Raw genomic sequence first — 14,087 nt, 5'->3', positions numbered from 1 at the left:
GAGTCTCTGGTTGCACTTTCTTCTTCTGAATGTGCATCCAATCTTTCTTCCTTTCTTTCAGCCTCCTGTATGTTTCCTCTCCTCCAGACTTCATTCTCTCCCCCAACTTTTTCTTTCAGTCTCCCTGTTTCCCCTTCTTTCTGTCTCCCTGTCTGCCCCCTTTCTTTCTGTCTCCGTGCCGTCCCCCAAGCCACTCGGTTTGCTGCCACCGCCATCGGGGAATAGCCCCCAAGCCACCGCTGTCCCAAGCTTTCCCTGCAGAAGCGTCGCGCTGACCAGCATTCCGCTCCCTGACGTCAATTCTGACGTAGGAGAGGAAGTTCCGGGCCAACAAGGCATTTCTCCTCATTCCATCCAGCCTGAGCCTCATCTCTCCTTGATCCAGCATTTCCCTTCTGTGTTTGTCAGAATTACCATTCCACCTATTTTCCAGCATCACCCTTCTTTGTGTCCATCTCACCTATATCCCTATCTCACCACTTTTTCAGAATTTTCATTTGTCTCTGTCCTTGTCTTTACCCCATGTTCACCATTTGCCCTTTCAATGTCTTTATCTCCCCCCCCCCACACTTTTTAAGCATTACTTCTATGTCTCTATTTCACCTCATCTTCATGTCCCCTCTGTATCTCTATCCTTATTCAGTAGGTCCTGCTTACCCTTTCTCTTCTTTGTGTCACTATCTCCATTTTCAGCTTTCCCCCATTTTCCTTTGTTACTGCACCCGGTAGCCAGAATCTTTCCACCCTCCCTCCACTCCGGCCCAGCCCAGTATGAAATATTTCCTTTTGTTTCCCTCCCCTCTCTCTTTCTCTCTCTCTTCTCCTCCCTCACCCACGAGTCCTGCATCTGGCCCTCTCCCTTCTACCTGCACCTGGCAACACCCCCCTGCTCCACGGCTCTCTTCAGCAACTCGTCAGCAGCGGTGATCAAGACAAGCTGCCGACATCGAGGCCTTCCCTCTACGAGTCCCGCCTTTGTGGAAAAAGGAAGTTGAAACAAGCGGGACTCGCAGAGGGTAGGCCCCGACATCAGAAGTTTGTGTCGATCGCTGGTGCTGAGTTGCCGAAGAGAGCCGCGGAGCAGGGGGTATGGCCGGAAGCAGGTAGAAGGGAGAGGGAGATAGGAAGGCTGTAGAAGCTCCGGAGCATGACACCGACCCCGGCCAGGATGATTTCTTTTTCGGGCTGCTGCTGCCACTACCACCGCCACCCCCCACCCGAAATGACAAAAACAGCCTAATGCCCGCGTCGGCGTCTTTGACGTCAGGGAGAGGAAGGCTGATAGGCCCGGTAGATCAGGACGGCAACACGAGTCTATCACGGAGCCCGGGATGGGCTCTGCGGTCGACTCACGTTGCCTTCCTGAACTACCGGTTGATCACGATCGACGTGTTGGGCACCCCTGTTCTAGGCGGTTCACATTCATTAATTACGATCCGCGGTGACACACGGATTTACAAAATTTTAACAAAATTACATACAGTGAAGAGTGGCATGTGGGGAACACTTTAACTGAGAATTAGCAGTAGTAACGGTAAAACAGAAGGTAGGGTTGGAAGGAAAGCGATAACGAGAGAGAGAAGGTGGTGAGTGGGATGACTATTGTGATGTCATCTGCGTAGATGAAGAATTTGAGTTTTAGGTTATGAAGGAGGTTACCCAGGGAGGCGAGGTAGATATTAAATAGTGTGGGTGAGAGGGGGGAGCCCTGGGGCACCCCGCAGGAGTTAAAACAGCTGGAAGAGGAAGAGTCATTTTTGAGTACTCTGTAGGATCTGTTTTGTAGGAATCCGCGAAACCAATTTAGGACCTGGTCGGAGATGCCAATGTGGGTCAGGCATTCTAGGAGAATGTTGTGGTCTACTAGGTCGAACGCACTGCTCAGGTCGAGTTGAAGGATCAGGGCGCTGGAGCCCAGGCTGAAGAGGGTGTGCAAGTGGTCAATTAAGGCTGCAATTATGGTTTCAGTGCTGTGGTCTGTTCGAAAGCCCGACTGATAGTCACTTAGTATGTTGAATTTATCCAGATAAGCGGTGAGTTCAGCTTTTACCACCCCTTCAGCTATTTTTGTGAAAAGAGGAATGCTAGCGATTGGTCTGTAATTAGAAGGGGCGCTTGGGGGTTCTTTCGTGTTTTTTATAATTGGGGTTAACAGAATATGGCCTTGGTCTGGAGGAAAGTATCCTGAGGAAAGTAGGAAGTTCACCCAGGTTAGCATGTTGGCTTTGAAGTGGATGGGTGCAGTTTTCATGACGTTTGGAGGGCAGGTGTCTAGTTTGCAGAAGGAGTTGGAATATTTGTTGTAGAGTTTATTGAAGGTTTCCCAGTCCAGTGTTTTGAATTGGCTCCAATTTAGATCTGCTCTGGACCCTTGTTCTGGTTTGTATATGTCGGTGATAGGAAGAATGGGAAAAAGCTCCAGGGGATTAGTCGAGGTAGGTAAAGTAGATCTTAGTTTCTGAGTCTTGGAGATGAAGAAATCAGCTAAGGTGTTTGCGGTTAATGTGGAATCTTCGTGGTTGTTGGTAAGTGTCTCGATGTAGTATAGGTCATTAACCAGCTTAAATAGATTGCTACTGTTATTTGTAAAGTCACCAATTTTGTGTGAATAGAATTTTTTTCGTTTTTCCTTGGTAAGGTTTTTATAGGTTTTTAGTTTAAGTCTCCAGGCGTCTCTGTGTTCCTGGGATCCCGATTTTAGCCATACTCTTTCCAATTTTCTAAGGTCCCTCTTCAACTGAAGTAGCTCTGCATCGAACCATCCCTCCTGCTTTGTAGTTCTGATTTGGCGGGTTTTTATGGGGGCTATTTCGTTTAAAATGTTTGTGCTGTCGTTGATCCAATCTGTCATAAGTTGTTCTGTTTCTTCACTTAGTTTTGTGTTCTTTTTGTAGCGGGCCCAGAATTCCTCTGGGTCAATCTTTCCCCTGGTGGTGAGAGTTTTGATATTTCTTGTTTTGCCGTTTTTAGTGGGATTTTGTTGGCAGTCGATGGAAAAGTCACAGAGTCTGTGGTCAGACCATAGGGAATCTGTCCAGTTGGAATGTATCCAATTAAGTTTTGGGCTGGACCGTACTTTGGAGGAGAAGGTCACCAAGTCTAGCTGATGACCTCTTTGATGAGTTTTGGTTGGGGGGGGTTTGAAGAAGCCTAGTTGGGTGATGAGTGACCAAAAATCCGATACTTCTAGTTGATCAAGTTGCTCGAGGTGGATGTTGATGTCCCCGCACAGTAGGTTGTATTGGTTTGTTAAGGAGTTAGTAAGTAAGGCTTCCGCAAAGTCCTCTTTGGCTAATTTCCATTTTTTTGGTGGGATATAGAATAGAGTGATTGTTAGGGAGGCGGCAGGGATTTGGACTTCAGAGAGCAGGCTAGTATTTCAGAGTTAGGAGAGGACTTGGTGTTCAGTAGAGAGCAGTTGAGGTGGTCTCTAAAGATTATAGCTAGACCTCCTCCTCTTCCCCAGGTTCTGGCCAGGGAGAGAATCTTAAATCCTGGGGGTAGACAGTCTTTGATTATGATATCCTTGTCGGAGTGCAACCAGGTTTCCGTGAGTAAGACAAAATCAGGGTTAGTTTCACTCAGCCAGTCTTTGATCAGAATGGCTTTGTTCCTCAGTGATCTAATATTTAGGTAGAAACCTAGTAGGTTCTGTTGGTTGGAGTGGTCGACTGGGTAGTCGTGAGAGTAGGCTAATTTTTTTATAGACCTAGGTTTTTTTGGGCAGAGCTTGTAAGAATAGCGGGAGGGTGGAGGGTTTGGGGGCGAACTGGTGTTAGGCTGTTTCTGAGGCGTGTGGGGTGAGACAGTGTGAGTTTTTGGTTTTATCGAACGGTATAAGGAGATGTGGACAGGAATGGGGGTAGAGGCATAAGGGTCTGCAGTGCACATCCTAAGGGTGAGGAGAAAAAGTAGAAGCAAAGCTGCACATTGATGGGGGTTAGGCCGTGCCATGATTCCGCACTTGAAGGGTGGGGAGGGGGAAAAGAGGGGGTTAGGAGCACAGAGAGGGATGTTTGAGTGGTAATAGATTGGGAGTTAAGAGTATATAACTTTTTTTTTTTTTTTTATTACAGACTAGTCAGATTAAAGCAATACAGTAAGTTGAGCAATGAGCATTAATGCGCAGTAAGAACTTCACTTCACTTCACAATACCAAGCTTCACCCTCGCCAGGGAGCTGATGAGATTGGGTTGCTGGGGGTTTCGGGAGGCGGAGCTGGACTCCCACGCGTCCCGAAGTCTCTTCCCTGCAACGGGACGGTCAGGCTGGGTTGGGGCAGCTCCCGGTATCAATGGAGCTGCCCTGAAGCGGTGAAAATAAGCAGAAGGGCTGCAGGGGGTTTCGGGTGGCGGAGCAGGGCTCCCACGCTGCCCGAAGATCTCCCTCTGTGGCTGGAGTCTGATCCGACGTTGGGGCAGCTCACCAGTATCGATGGAGCTGCCCTGAAGGAAGCGCAGGCAAGAACTGGGATGCAGGGGGTTTCGGGAGGCGGAGCTGGACTCCCACGCGTCCCGAAGCCTCTTCCCTGCAACTGGACGGTCAGGCTGGGTTGGGGCAGCTCCCGGTGTCAATGGAGCTGCCCTGAAGCGGTGAAAATAAGCAGAAGGGCTGCAGGGGGTTTCGGGTGGCGGAGCAGGGCTCCCACGCTGCCCAAAGATCTCCCTCTGCGGCTGGAGTCTGATCCAACATTGGGGCAGCTCACCAGTATCGATGGAGCTGCCCTGAAGGAAGCGCAGGCAAGAACTGGGATGCAGGGGGTTTCGGGAGGCGGAGCTGGACTCCCACGCGTCTTCACCTCACTTATTTGCTCCACCATATTAAGTCCAGTTATATCAGAAATTAGTGAGGAAGAGGCTAGCTCCTCAGCATTGGAGGATGTCTCTACTCTTCCAACGGAATTTAATGGCCGGGGAGGTGGTGAAGGACCTCCTGAGGAAAGAGAAGCTGACTGCATGCTTAAAGTTACCTGCTCTTCTATCCTTGGTGAAGACGAAGCTGATAAGAAACTATCCATTGGTCCTGAGGTTGGAGTTAGGAAATGTAATTTAGCTTTCCTCTTACCCATTTTAGAAGGATAAAGCCTCAGTCCTCTCCCAGATCCTCATGGACTCCGAAGGGGCTCAAAAGGGGCATGTCCTGCCCCTTTGGACACGCCCCTTTGGACACACGGCCGCGTACCGCAGCTGCCTTCGATCTTTATCAGGGCCTGAAAGGACCCCTCGGTCTGCGCTGGAAGCTGAGTGGCTGCGGGAGCTGCCTGCTGGGCTGGCAAAAGAAGAGTGCTGTTGGCGGCACTAGCCCCTCATGATTTTTTTTTTTAATCTCGATGTACTTATTCACTTACCAGTTCCTGCCTCTTCCTTTTTGGTTCCAGTAAGTCAGTTTGTATTGTTCGCCCTTCTAATTTTCTTTTTAATTTTTATTCTTTTTTAATAACATTTGGGAATTGTTAACCGTTTAGGTATATATTTGATAAACGGTATATCAAAGATTAAATAAACTTGGATTGTAAGAAAACTTAATACGGGAAGGCACAAAACATAAGCAAATACATGCAGAAAATAAATGCGTATAATATACGTATGTTTAAAAATGCATATGATAGATGCCGAAAGGCATGTGAAGAGAAAATCAAAATATGGCTTTTCCGCTCTGTGGTAAACAAAGAACTGATGGTCCCGCAAGCTGGCAGTGGGCGGTAAGGCACCTGCACGTGCATGGTACGAGCAGTCGCTTAATCTCTTAAAGTGACAGTCAACTTTAGACATTCTGGGCCAGGTTCCGTGGATGATGTCACCCTCGCATGTGAGAATATGTTGCCTGCTTGTCCTGGTATAATATCATTACTGTTGGTGGTATATAGTAAGCCTGTGCCACATACCTGAAAGCTCTAGAAGTCTCTCTCTGCATGCAAAAGAGGTTATGTGACACCTAAAGTTCAGAGGTAAGCAATCCCTTTTCCACAACCTTCAAGAAATAAAGAATGCAAGTGGTACAAAATGCAGCCAGATTGATCACAGGAGCTCCTAAACTTGATCACATTACACCTTATCTTTGACAATTTCACTGGCTGACAATGACATTTAGAGTACAATACAAGATTGTGATGATTTGTCATCAATTTTTGTACGGTATAATTCCAGAGTATTTCAAGGAAAGGATGACTGTGTACTAACCTAAAAGATCTTTGCACTCTGAGGGGCAATGTGAATCCAAAATATGTAGAAACCTGTGTAATGACCTTTTGTTGTGCTGGGGTAAAGTCATGGAATTCGCTGGTAGGACAGTTAAGGAAATGTGCTGATAGAGGAACTTTCAGAAAATTCTTAAAAACACAATTGTTCGTAACTGCTTTTTTATAGGGTCTGATTCACCTGGATCAACGATTTATTGTGAATTTAAATCCTAATGCTTGTTTGTCTTCTTGTATTGTTTTACGCATTATGTATGTTTGATCTTATGTAAACCACCTAGGGCTAGAGACAGTATAGAAATTTAAAAAATAAATAAGGAAGGAAGCTGAAACCAGGAAATTGCTTAGCAACAATAAATATATGGTTGTGAGGTTTTCTCTGTCCTCTTTGCATGTGTTTAACAAGCCTCTCTCCTTTCTTTTTTGGTATGGTCTTTAGCATGTAACAACCGTTTTTTACGCTGCTGCCGTAGGGATTTATCTGTTTATATTTTGTATGATTATTATTGCTAGATTATTTTAATCTGTGTCCCCCTCTTTATTCTTTTTAGGTGTGGGATGGTTGCTCTGATGCCATGATCACCTTTGATAGAGAAGAGCTGGAGGATATGGGTTATATCATCGAGAATGATGTCATTATGGCTGCTCTGACTCGACAGCTGGAGGCATTGCCTAGTGAGGAGGCTTTTTTACTTGCATGGAATGGGGTCATAAGGAGCTGTAATATCACTATATCAAAGCACTTACTAAGCAACTTTCTAAGTGCTTTGAAAATACACCTCTTTATGTAGTAATCTAGTGATTCTTATTTAGTCTATGGACCAGAAATATCAAAGAAGAGACGAGTTAATTTAATCATGTATTTTTAATGAGAATAACTAATGTTTTTTATCTGATGTCATTTACTATGTTACTATGATGTTTTCCACATCATGCCACAAACATTACTGTTAGCTTCCTTAGCAGCAGCATGAGACCCACTCCATTCTCAATATATTGATATTGTTGGTTCAACATTGCCTTAACATTGAATGTGACTGTTGGGCAGACTAGATGGACCATGTGGGTTATCTGCTGTCATTTACTTTGTTACTTTAATTTCAATAAAGAACTACAGAACAAAAAACAACCCAAATAAAATGCAAAAAGTCCTACCCAGTAATTACGCAGCATTGACAGCAAAGCGATATCTAACAAGGACTAAAATATTAATAATCAAATATCTTAGCAAATCACTTAATATATTTATACTAGTGTTTAAGCCCGTTACATTAACAGGTGCTAGTAAAGCTTCCTTCCCTCACATGTCCCCTATTTTCAGCCCCAGCTCCAAACCAATTTAACCCCCCAGCCCCCTTCTCCCCCGGCCCAGTAGCACCTCTTCCCTGCTCCCCCTGTCCCTCTTCCTTGCTCCCCCGGCCCAGTAGCACCTCTTCCCTGCTCCCCCTGTCCCTCTTCCTTGCTCCCCCGGTCCAATAACACCTCTTTCCTGCTCCCCCCTGTTCCTCTTCCTTGCTCCCCCAGTCCAATAGCACCTCTTCCCTGCTCCCCCTGTCCCTCTTCCTTGCTCCCCCGGTCCAATAGCACCTCTTCCCTGCTCCCCCTGTCCCTCTTCCTTGCTCCCCCGGTCCAATAGCACCTCTTCCCTGCTCCCCCTGTCCCTCTTCCTTGCTCCCCTGGTCCAATAGCACCTCTTCCCTGCTCCAGCAGCACCCCTTACCTGTTTCCCCGGTCCAGTAAGCAGCGTTGTGAGCATCGCGGCCGGCTTTTGCGAACCTCGTAGGCCGCTCTGCCCCTCAGAAGTGCGTTCCCTTTGAAGCGATCGCGTATGTCAGAGGAAACGTTCTACTGAGGTGCTGTGCGGCCTGCGAAGTTTAGTAGGGCCGGCCACGATCCTCAGTGGAGCAGCGCCTGACCCTCAGCGGCTCGAAGCCCTCCTCCCGGCAGCCGCCGCCAGCGCCGCTGCACGAAGCCCTCCTCCCGGCAGCCGCCGCCAGCACCGCCTCCTCAAGCCGCCGAATATGGCCGGCTTCCTCCAGCGGTTGGTGAGTGAGGGCGGGAGGAGGGGAGTTGCCAGAATTTTTCCTGCCGCTGGGTTCTAAAATGGAACACGGCCAAGGATCACACACCACAGCGGCAGGGATCACGCTGTTTTCAAAGCGCATGCGCCAGTAAGCTTTTATTATATAGGATTACAAAAAACTGTTACAAAGTAGAATATCATCTCATAAAATCCATTGTGATCATATTTCCTCAAAGCAATCATTGGGGTTAGATGACATATAAATATTGTACATATTTGACTATAAACCGATCCGAATATAAACTGAGTTAACCTTTTTTCCCAAAAATAAGGAAAAAAAGGTTGACTCAAATATAAACCGATGGTTTATATTCAAGTACTGGTACAGGGCAGAAGCAATCCCTCCTTCCTTCCCTGGTGTCCTGTCTGCCGGCTCTGCAGCCAAACAGCCAGCCAGCCAGCCAATCTGCCCCCCTTTCCCAGAATGGACCCCCCTCCAAGACCCACCGCAGGCCTGCAGTACTGCCCTGGTGATCCAGTGATGCAGACAGACTGCCAGTCCACCCCCTTCCCAGACCCACCCTAGGCCTCCAGTACTGCCCAGTACACTGTTGCAACTGCGGTTCCTGATAGGCGCAGCGAACCGAGCTTTCTGCGATGGATACTGACTTGGCAAGTTCCTTCCTACCAAGGAATCCTTCAGGCTCTTCTCTAGGCATCAGCCTAAGGTGTATAAAATTAGGTAAATGACCAAAACGTTACACACCCAGGAATGCACCAAAATTTATACTTTTATTTCTGACCCCTGGTCAGCCTGCACTGATATTGCCAGCAGGTGACAATAACTTTTCAATATAGCCACAAAAAGAAAAACAAAGCTCTGAGCTAACCTGGCCACACTGGCTTCACCAACTATACAGTCTGGCTCTAGTTCAAAACAAAACCATAAAATGGGAAATGGTAAGGAAGAAACTTTGGAACACTTCCAAGAAATGGCAAACGGTAGAACATGCCTGGTCTTTTTTCAAGGATACGGTGAGCGAGGTGCAAAATCTGTGTATCCCCAAATTCAGAAAGGGGTGCAAAAAGAGTCAAACAAAAGACCCGCATGGATAACTAAAATAGTGAAGGAAGCGATAGGCAATAAGAAAAATTCATTCAGGAAATGGAAAAAGGACAAAACTGAGGGGAACTGGAAAGAGCACAGGAAGTATCAAAAAGAATGTCACCGTGTGTTTCAAAAAGCCAAAAGAGAGTATGAAGAGAGGCTAGCCAGGGAAGCACGAAATTTCAAACCGTTCTTTAGATATGTTAAAGGGAAGCAGCCGACTAGGGAGGAGGTGGGACCGCTGGACGACGGAGACAGGAAGGGAGTGGTGATGGAGGAGAAAGAAGTAGCAGAAAGACTTAACATGTTCTTTTCGTCTGTATTTACAAATGAAGACACATCCATCATACCGGAACCTGGGCAAATCTTCAATGGAGTTCAAGCAGAAAAATTAACATCCATGGAAGTGAACCTTGAAGACGTACGTAGGCAGCTAGAAAAATTAAAAACTGACAAATTCCCGGGTCCGGATGGAATCCATCCAAGGGTTCTGAAGGAACTAAAGGAGGAAATAGTGGAACTACTGCAGCAAATTTGCAATCTATCGCTGAAAACAGGCATGATCCCAGAGGATTGAAAGATAGCCAACGTTACGCCCATCTTTAAAAAGGGATCAAGAGTTGACCCGGGAAACTACAGACCGGTGAGTATGACCTCGGTTCCGGGGAAAATGGTGGAAGCACTGATAAAAGACAACATCAATGAACATTTTGAAAGAAACAAACTTATGATAACCAGCCAACATGGTTTCTGCAAGGGGAGATCGTGCCTAACGAACTTATTGCACTTCTTCGAAGGAATTAACAAACGTATGGACAGAGGAGACCCCATAGACATCATATATCTAGATTTCCAAAAAGCCTTTGACAAGGTACCCCATGAATGCCTACTTCGGAAACTGAAGAACCATGGGATGGAAGGAGACGTACAAAGATGGATCAGAAACTGGTTGGCGGGTAGGAAACAGGGTAGGAGTGAAGGGCCACTACTCGGACTGGAGGAGGGTCACGAGTGGTGTTCAGCAGGGCTCAGTGCTCGGACCGCTACTATTTAATATATTTATAAATGATCTAGAAACAGGGACGAAGTGCGAGATAATAAAATTTGCGGAAGACACCAAACTATTTAGTGGAGCTCGGACTAAAGAGGACTGTGAAGAATTGCAAAGGGACTTGAACAAACTAGGGGAATGGGCGACGAGATGGCAGATGAAGTTCAACATTGAGAAATGTAAAGTACTACATGTGGGAAGCAGAAACCCGAGGTACAGCTATATGATGAGAGGGATGTTATTGAAGGAGAGTACCCAAGAAAGGGACTTGGGGTAATGGTGGACATGACAATGAAGCTGACGGCACAGTGCGCAGCAACTGCTAAGAGAGCGAATAGAATTCTAGGTATAATCAAGAAGGGTATTACAACCAGAATAAAAGAAGTTATCCTGCCGTTGTATCGGGCGATGGTGCGTCCGCATCTGGAGTATTGTGTCCAATATTGGTCGCCATACCTTAAGAAGGATATAGTGTTACTCGAGAGAGTTCAGAGGAGAGCGACACGTCTGATAAAAGGTATGGAAAATCTTTCATACGTTGAGAGATTGGAGAAACTGGGACTCTTTTCCCTGGAGAAGAGGAGACTTGGAGGGGATATGATAGACTTACAAGATCATGAAGGGCATAGAGAGAGTGGAGAGGGACAGATTCTTCAAACTTTTGAAAAATAAAAGAACAAGAGGGCATTCGGAAAAGTTGAAAGGGGACAGATTCAAAACAAATGCTAGGAAGTTCTTCTTTACCCAACGTGTGGTGGACACCTGGAATGTGCTTCCAGAGGGAGTAATAGGGCAGAGCACGGTACTGGGGTTCAAGAAAGGATTGGACAATTTCCTGCTGGAAAAGGGGATAGAGGGGTATAGATAGAGGATTACTGCTCGGGTCCTGGACCTGTTAGGCTGCCGCGTGGGCGGACTGCTGGGCACGATGGACATCAGGTCTGACCCAGCGGAGGCATTGCTTATGTTCTTATGGACTTTTAGTCTTCACTTTATCAGTTGTCTTCACTAGCACAGTACTGTTAGAATTGCAATAGCATTACTCTCATATTACAAAAGAGCAGGAGAAAGGAGCAAACAAATACATGCTGCAGAAAAATAGTTTTCAAAAGACAAAAGGAATCTTCTCCAGAATCTTCTAGACAGAATCTCCCTTTTTATTGAGCAAGACCTTAGGAGAGCTTGTAAGCAAGTTAGCGAAAAGAGCGAACAGAATGCTAGAAATGATAAAGAAGGGGATCACGAACAGATTGGAGGTTATCATGCCGCTGTACTTGGCCATGGTGTGCCTTCACCTGGATACTGCGTCCAGCATTGGTCGCCGTACATGAATAAGGACATTGTACTACTCAAAAGGGTCCAGAGAAGAGCGACTAAGATGGTTAAGAGGGTGGAGGAGTTGCCATACAGTGAAAGATTACAAAAACTGGGCCTCTTCTCCCTTGGGAATAGACTTAGTAGATAAGGACAGGTTGTTCAGCCTCTCCAAGTTAGGGAGAATGAGAGGGCACTCTCTAAAATTGAAAGGGGATAAATTTCGTACAAACGTAAGGAAGTTCTTCTTCACCCAGAGAGTGGTAGAAAACTGGAACGCTCTTCCAGAGTCTGTCATAGGGGAAGACACCCTCCAGGGATTCAAGACAAAGTTAGACAAGTTCCTGCTGAACCAGAATGTACACAGGTAGGGCTAGTCTCAGTTAGGGCGCTAGTCTTTGACAAAGAGGGCCGCCACGTGAGTGGATTGCTGGGCACGATGGACCACTGGTCTGACCCAGCAGCGGCAATTCTTATGTTCTTAACTCTGAATCGTTCCACAAAGAATGCATACAGTAAGAAGCACATTCAAACGGAATCCACAGGTCATTATGTTTCCTAGTTCAGCCTGCATTTGCTTGTCGATGGCTGGTAAGCCTCCAGCTGGCCTAAAAACGCTGGTCTTAGCAGAGCAAATGTATTTTGAAGTGCTAATAAGTTCAAGACTTAAGTCCATGCAATTTAACTCTTCTGAGTTCTGCTTTGGAAGTCAAACAAAGCAGAGCAGGTAAGAATCAAAAAAACAAAAACTCACAACCTTCCTTAGCTTGTGTCCATGGCTTCCACTCTTACTTCTTGAACAAATGGCTCACAAATGTCCATTGCTTCAAAGCCTTCTAGCTTACTCTCAGCTGTAGTGGAAGGCATCTCTGAAGCATTCACCATTTCCCAGTCTCTCGCCTCATCAGCGTTCAGTTGGGGAGACAAGCACTGCTTTCTCTGTGGCTCTCCCTGCAGCTCTCTTTGCCCCTCCTCCTCCTCCTCTGGCTCTCACTCGCCTTACTTTAACTTGCTCCAAGCCACACCTTCCCAACCTGGAGAGGGGGAAGGGAGAAAACTCCCTCTGTAGCTGTAAATGCTCTAATGTCAGCTTCCTGATGTTTCTATGCCTTACCGGGACAAACAGCTTTTTAGATTCCAATGTTTTGGCTGGACTGCAAACAGGCTTAGAATACTGTGTTACATTTTATCTGTGTTCTAACTGGCAGTCTCTCTCTGGTTCATCTTCACTAGTACAAGGGAGGTCAGCGCTATCATAATCAGCAGAGCTAACCTGGTCAGCTCTCCTGCACAGGGATTTACAGTTCCTATTACTAAATCCTGGGACAGAGCTAGGTTTGTCACAACACTCCAGTTCCAGTGGAGTGGGGAACTGGAGCTGCTATCAATCCCTCCCTCATGGCTACTTTGTGCAACTAGCCCGCCCCTCCTATCCCCTCCTGGGGATCTTGTGGAAGTCCTTTTTTCACTACAGAGACTACTGGCAGAAGTGTAAAGGGATTGTTTATGCTCTGCCTTACTGCTGGACCATTGGGGACCTAAGATAGAAACATAGAAACATGATAGCAGATAAACTAAACCTTAGGCACGGTTTACAAGAAATTAGAAAAGAGAACAAATTTAATATGGACTTGGAATAGTATGGAGAGGAGCGGAATTTGCAACTTTGAAAATAGCCAAGTTTTCAGATGTTTTCAAAATAGTTGGAAGGAGCCCATATCGCGCAGTTGAACAGGAAAATTATTCCACAACTCAGTAATTTTGAAAAGTAGAGACTTCCCCAATTTGCTAATGTAGGTAACGCCTTTCGACGTAGGAAAGGATGATTTAAATTTCTAAGTAGATCTGGTAATGTCAGATCTTACAGAATTCCAAGACAGGGGAATTAAAGGAGGAAGGATTACATTACATTAGTGATTTCTATTCCGCCTTTACCTTGCGGTTCAAGGCAGATTACATAAGAATTGTTATGATCTTAAGAAGTACATATTAAGAAGTATTTGAGGAATAGTTTGAACATTTTCTAATTTTCTAAGTTGTAGATTGGTAATGCAGGAGGAATTTGGAACATTTTTGGTTGTATTATATTGGTTTTATGTATTTTTTGAAGAGTAGGGTTTGAAGATCGTAAATGTTAAGCAGGCACATTTAAAATAAACCTGGAAATTATTGGAAGCCAATTAAGTTTTTTGCAGAAGCGGAGAGACGTGATCAAATTTACTTTTTGCAAAGATCAGCCTAGCCACAGTATTCTGGACCAGTTGAAGTCTTTGAAAGCTTTACTTGGTCAAGCTTAAATAGACCGAATTACACTAATCCAGCCTCGAAAGAATGATTGATTGAACAAGGACAGCAAAATTTTGTTGATGGAAACAGGATCTCACTTTCCTCAACA

At 45.8% G+C, this 14,087-nt stretch overlaps 1 protein-coding gene across 4 annotated transcripts in view; it reads left to right on the top strand.

Moving 5' to 3' along the window:
* COQ6 (coenzyme Q6, monooxygenase) overlaps nucleotides 1-14,087 on the top strand; it is a 318,766-nt gene that overhangs the window by 117,867 nt on the left and 186,812 nt on the right. For all 4 annotated transcript variants that reach the window (XM_033951988.1, XM_033951986.1, XM_033951987.1 and 1 more), the window contains exon 4: nucleotides 6,748-6,871. In XM_033951988.1, the coding sequence (XP_033807879.1) occupies nucleotides 6,748-6,871 (124 nt within the window). The remainder of the gene's footprint in view (nucleotides 1-6,747; nucleotides 6,872-14,087) is intronic.

Source organism: Geotrypetes seraphini, chromosome 7, assembly GCF_902459505.1.
Source record: "Geotrypetes seraphini chromosome 7, aGeoSer1.1, whole genome shotgun sequence".
Taxonomy (NCBI): Eukaryota; Metazoa; Chordata; class Amphibia; order Gymnophiona; family Dermophiidae; genus Geotrypetes; species Geotrypetes seraphini.
The sequence above is the reverse complement of the archived record's forward strand: the minus strand, read 5'-3'. Positions and strand labels throughout refer to the sequence as shown.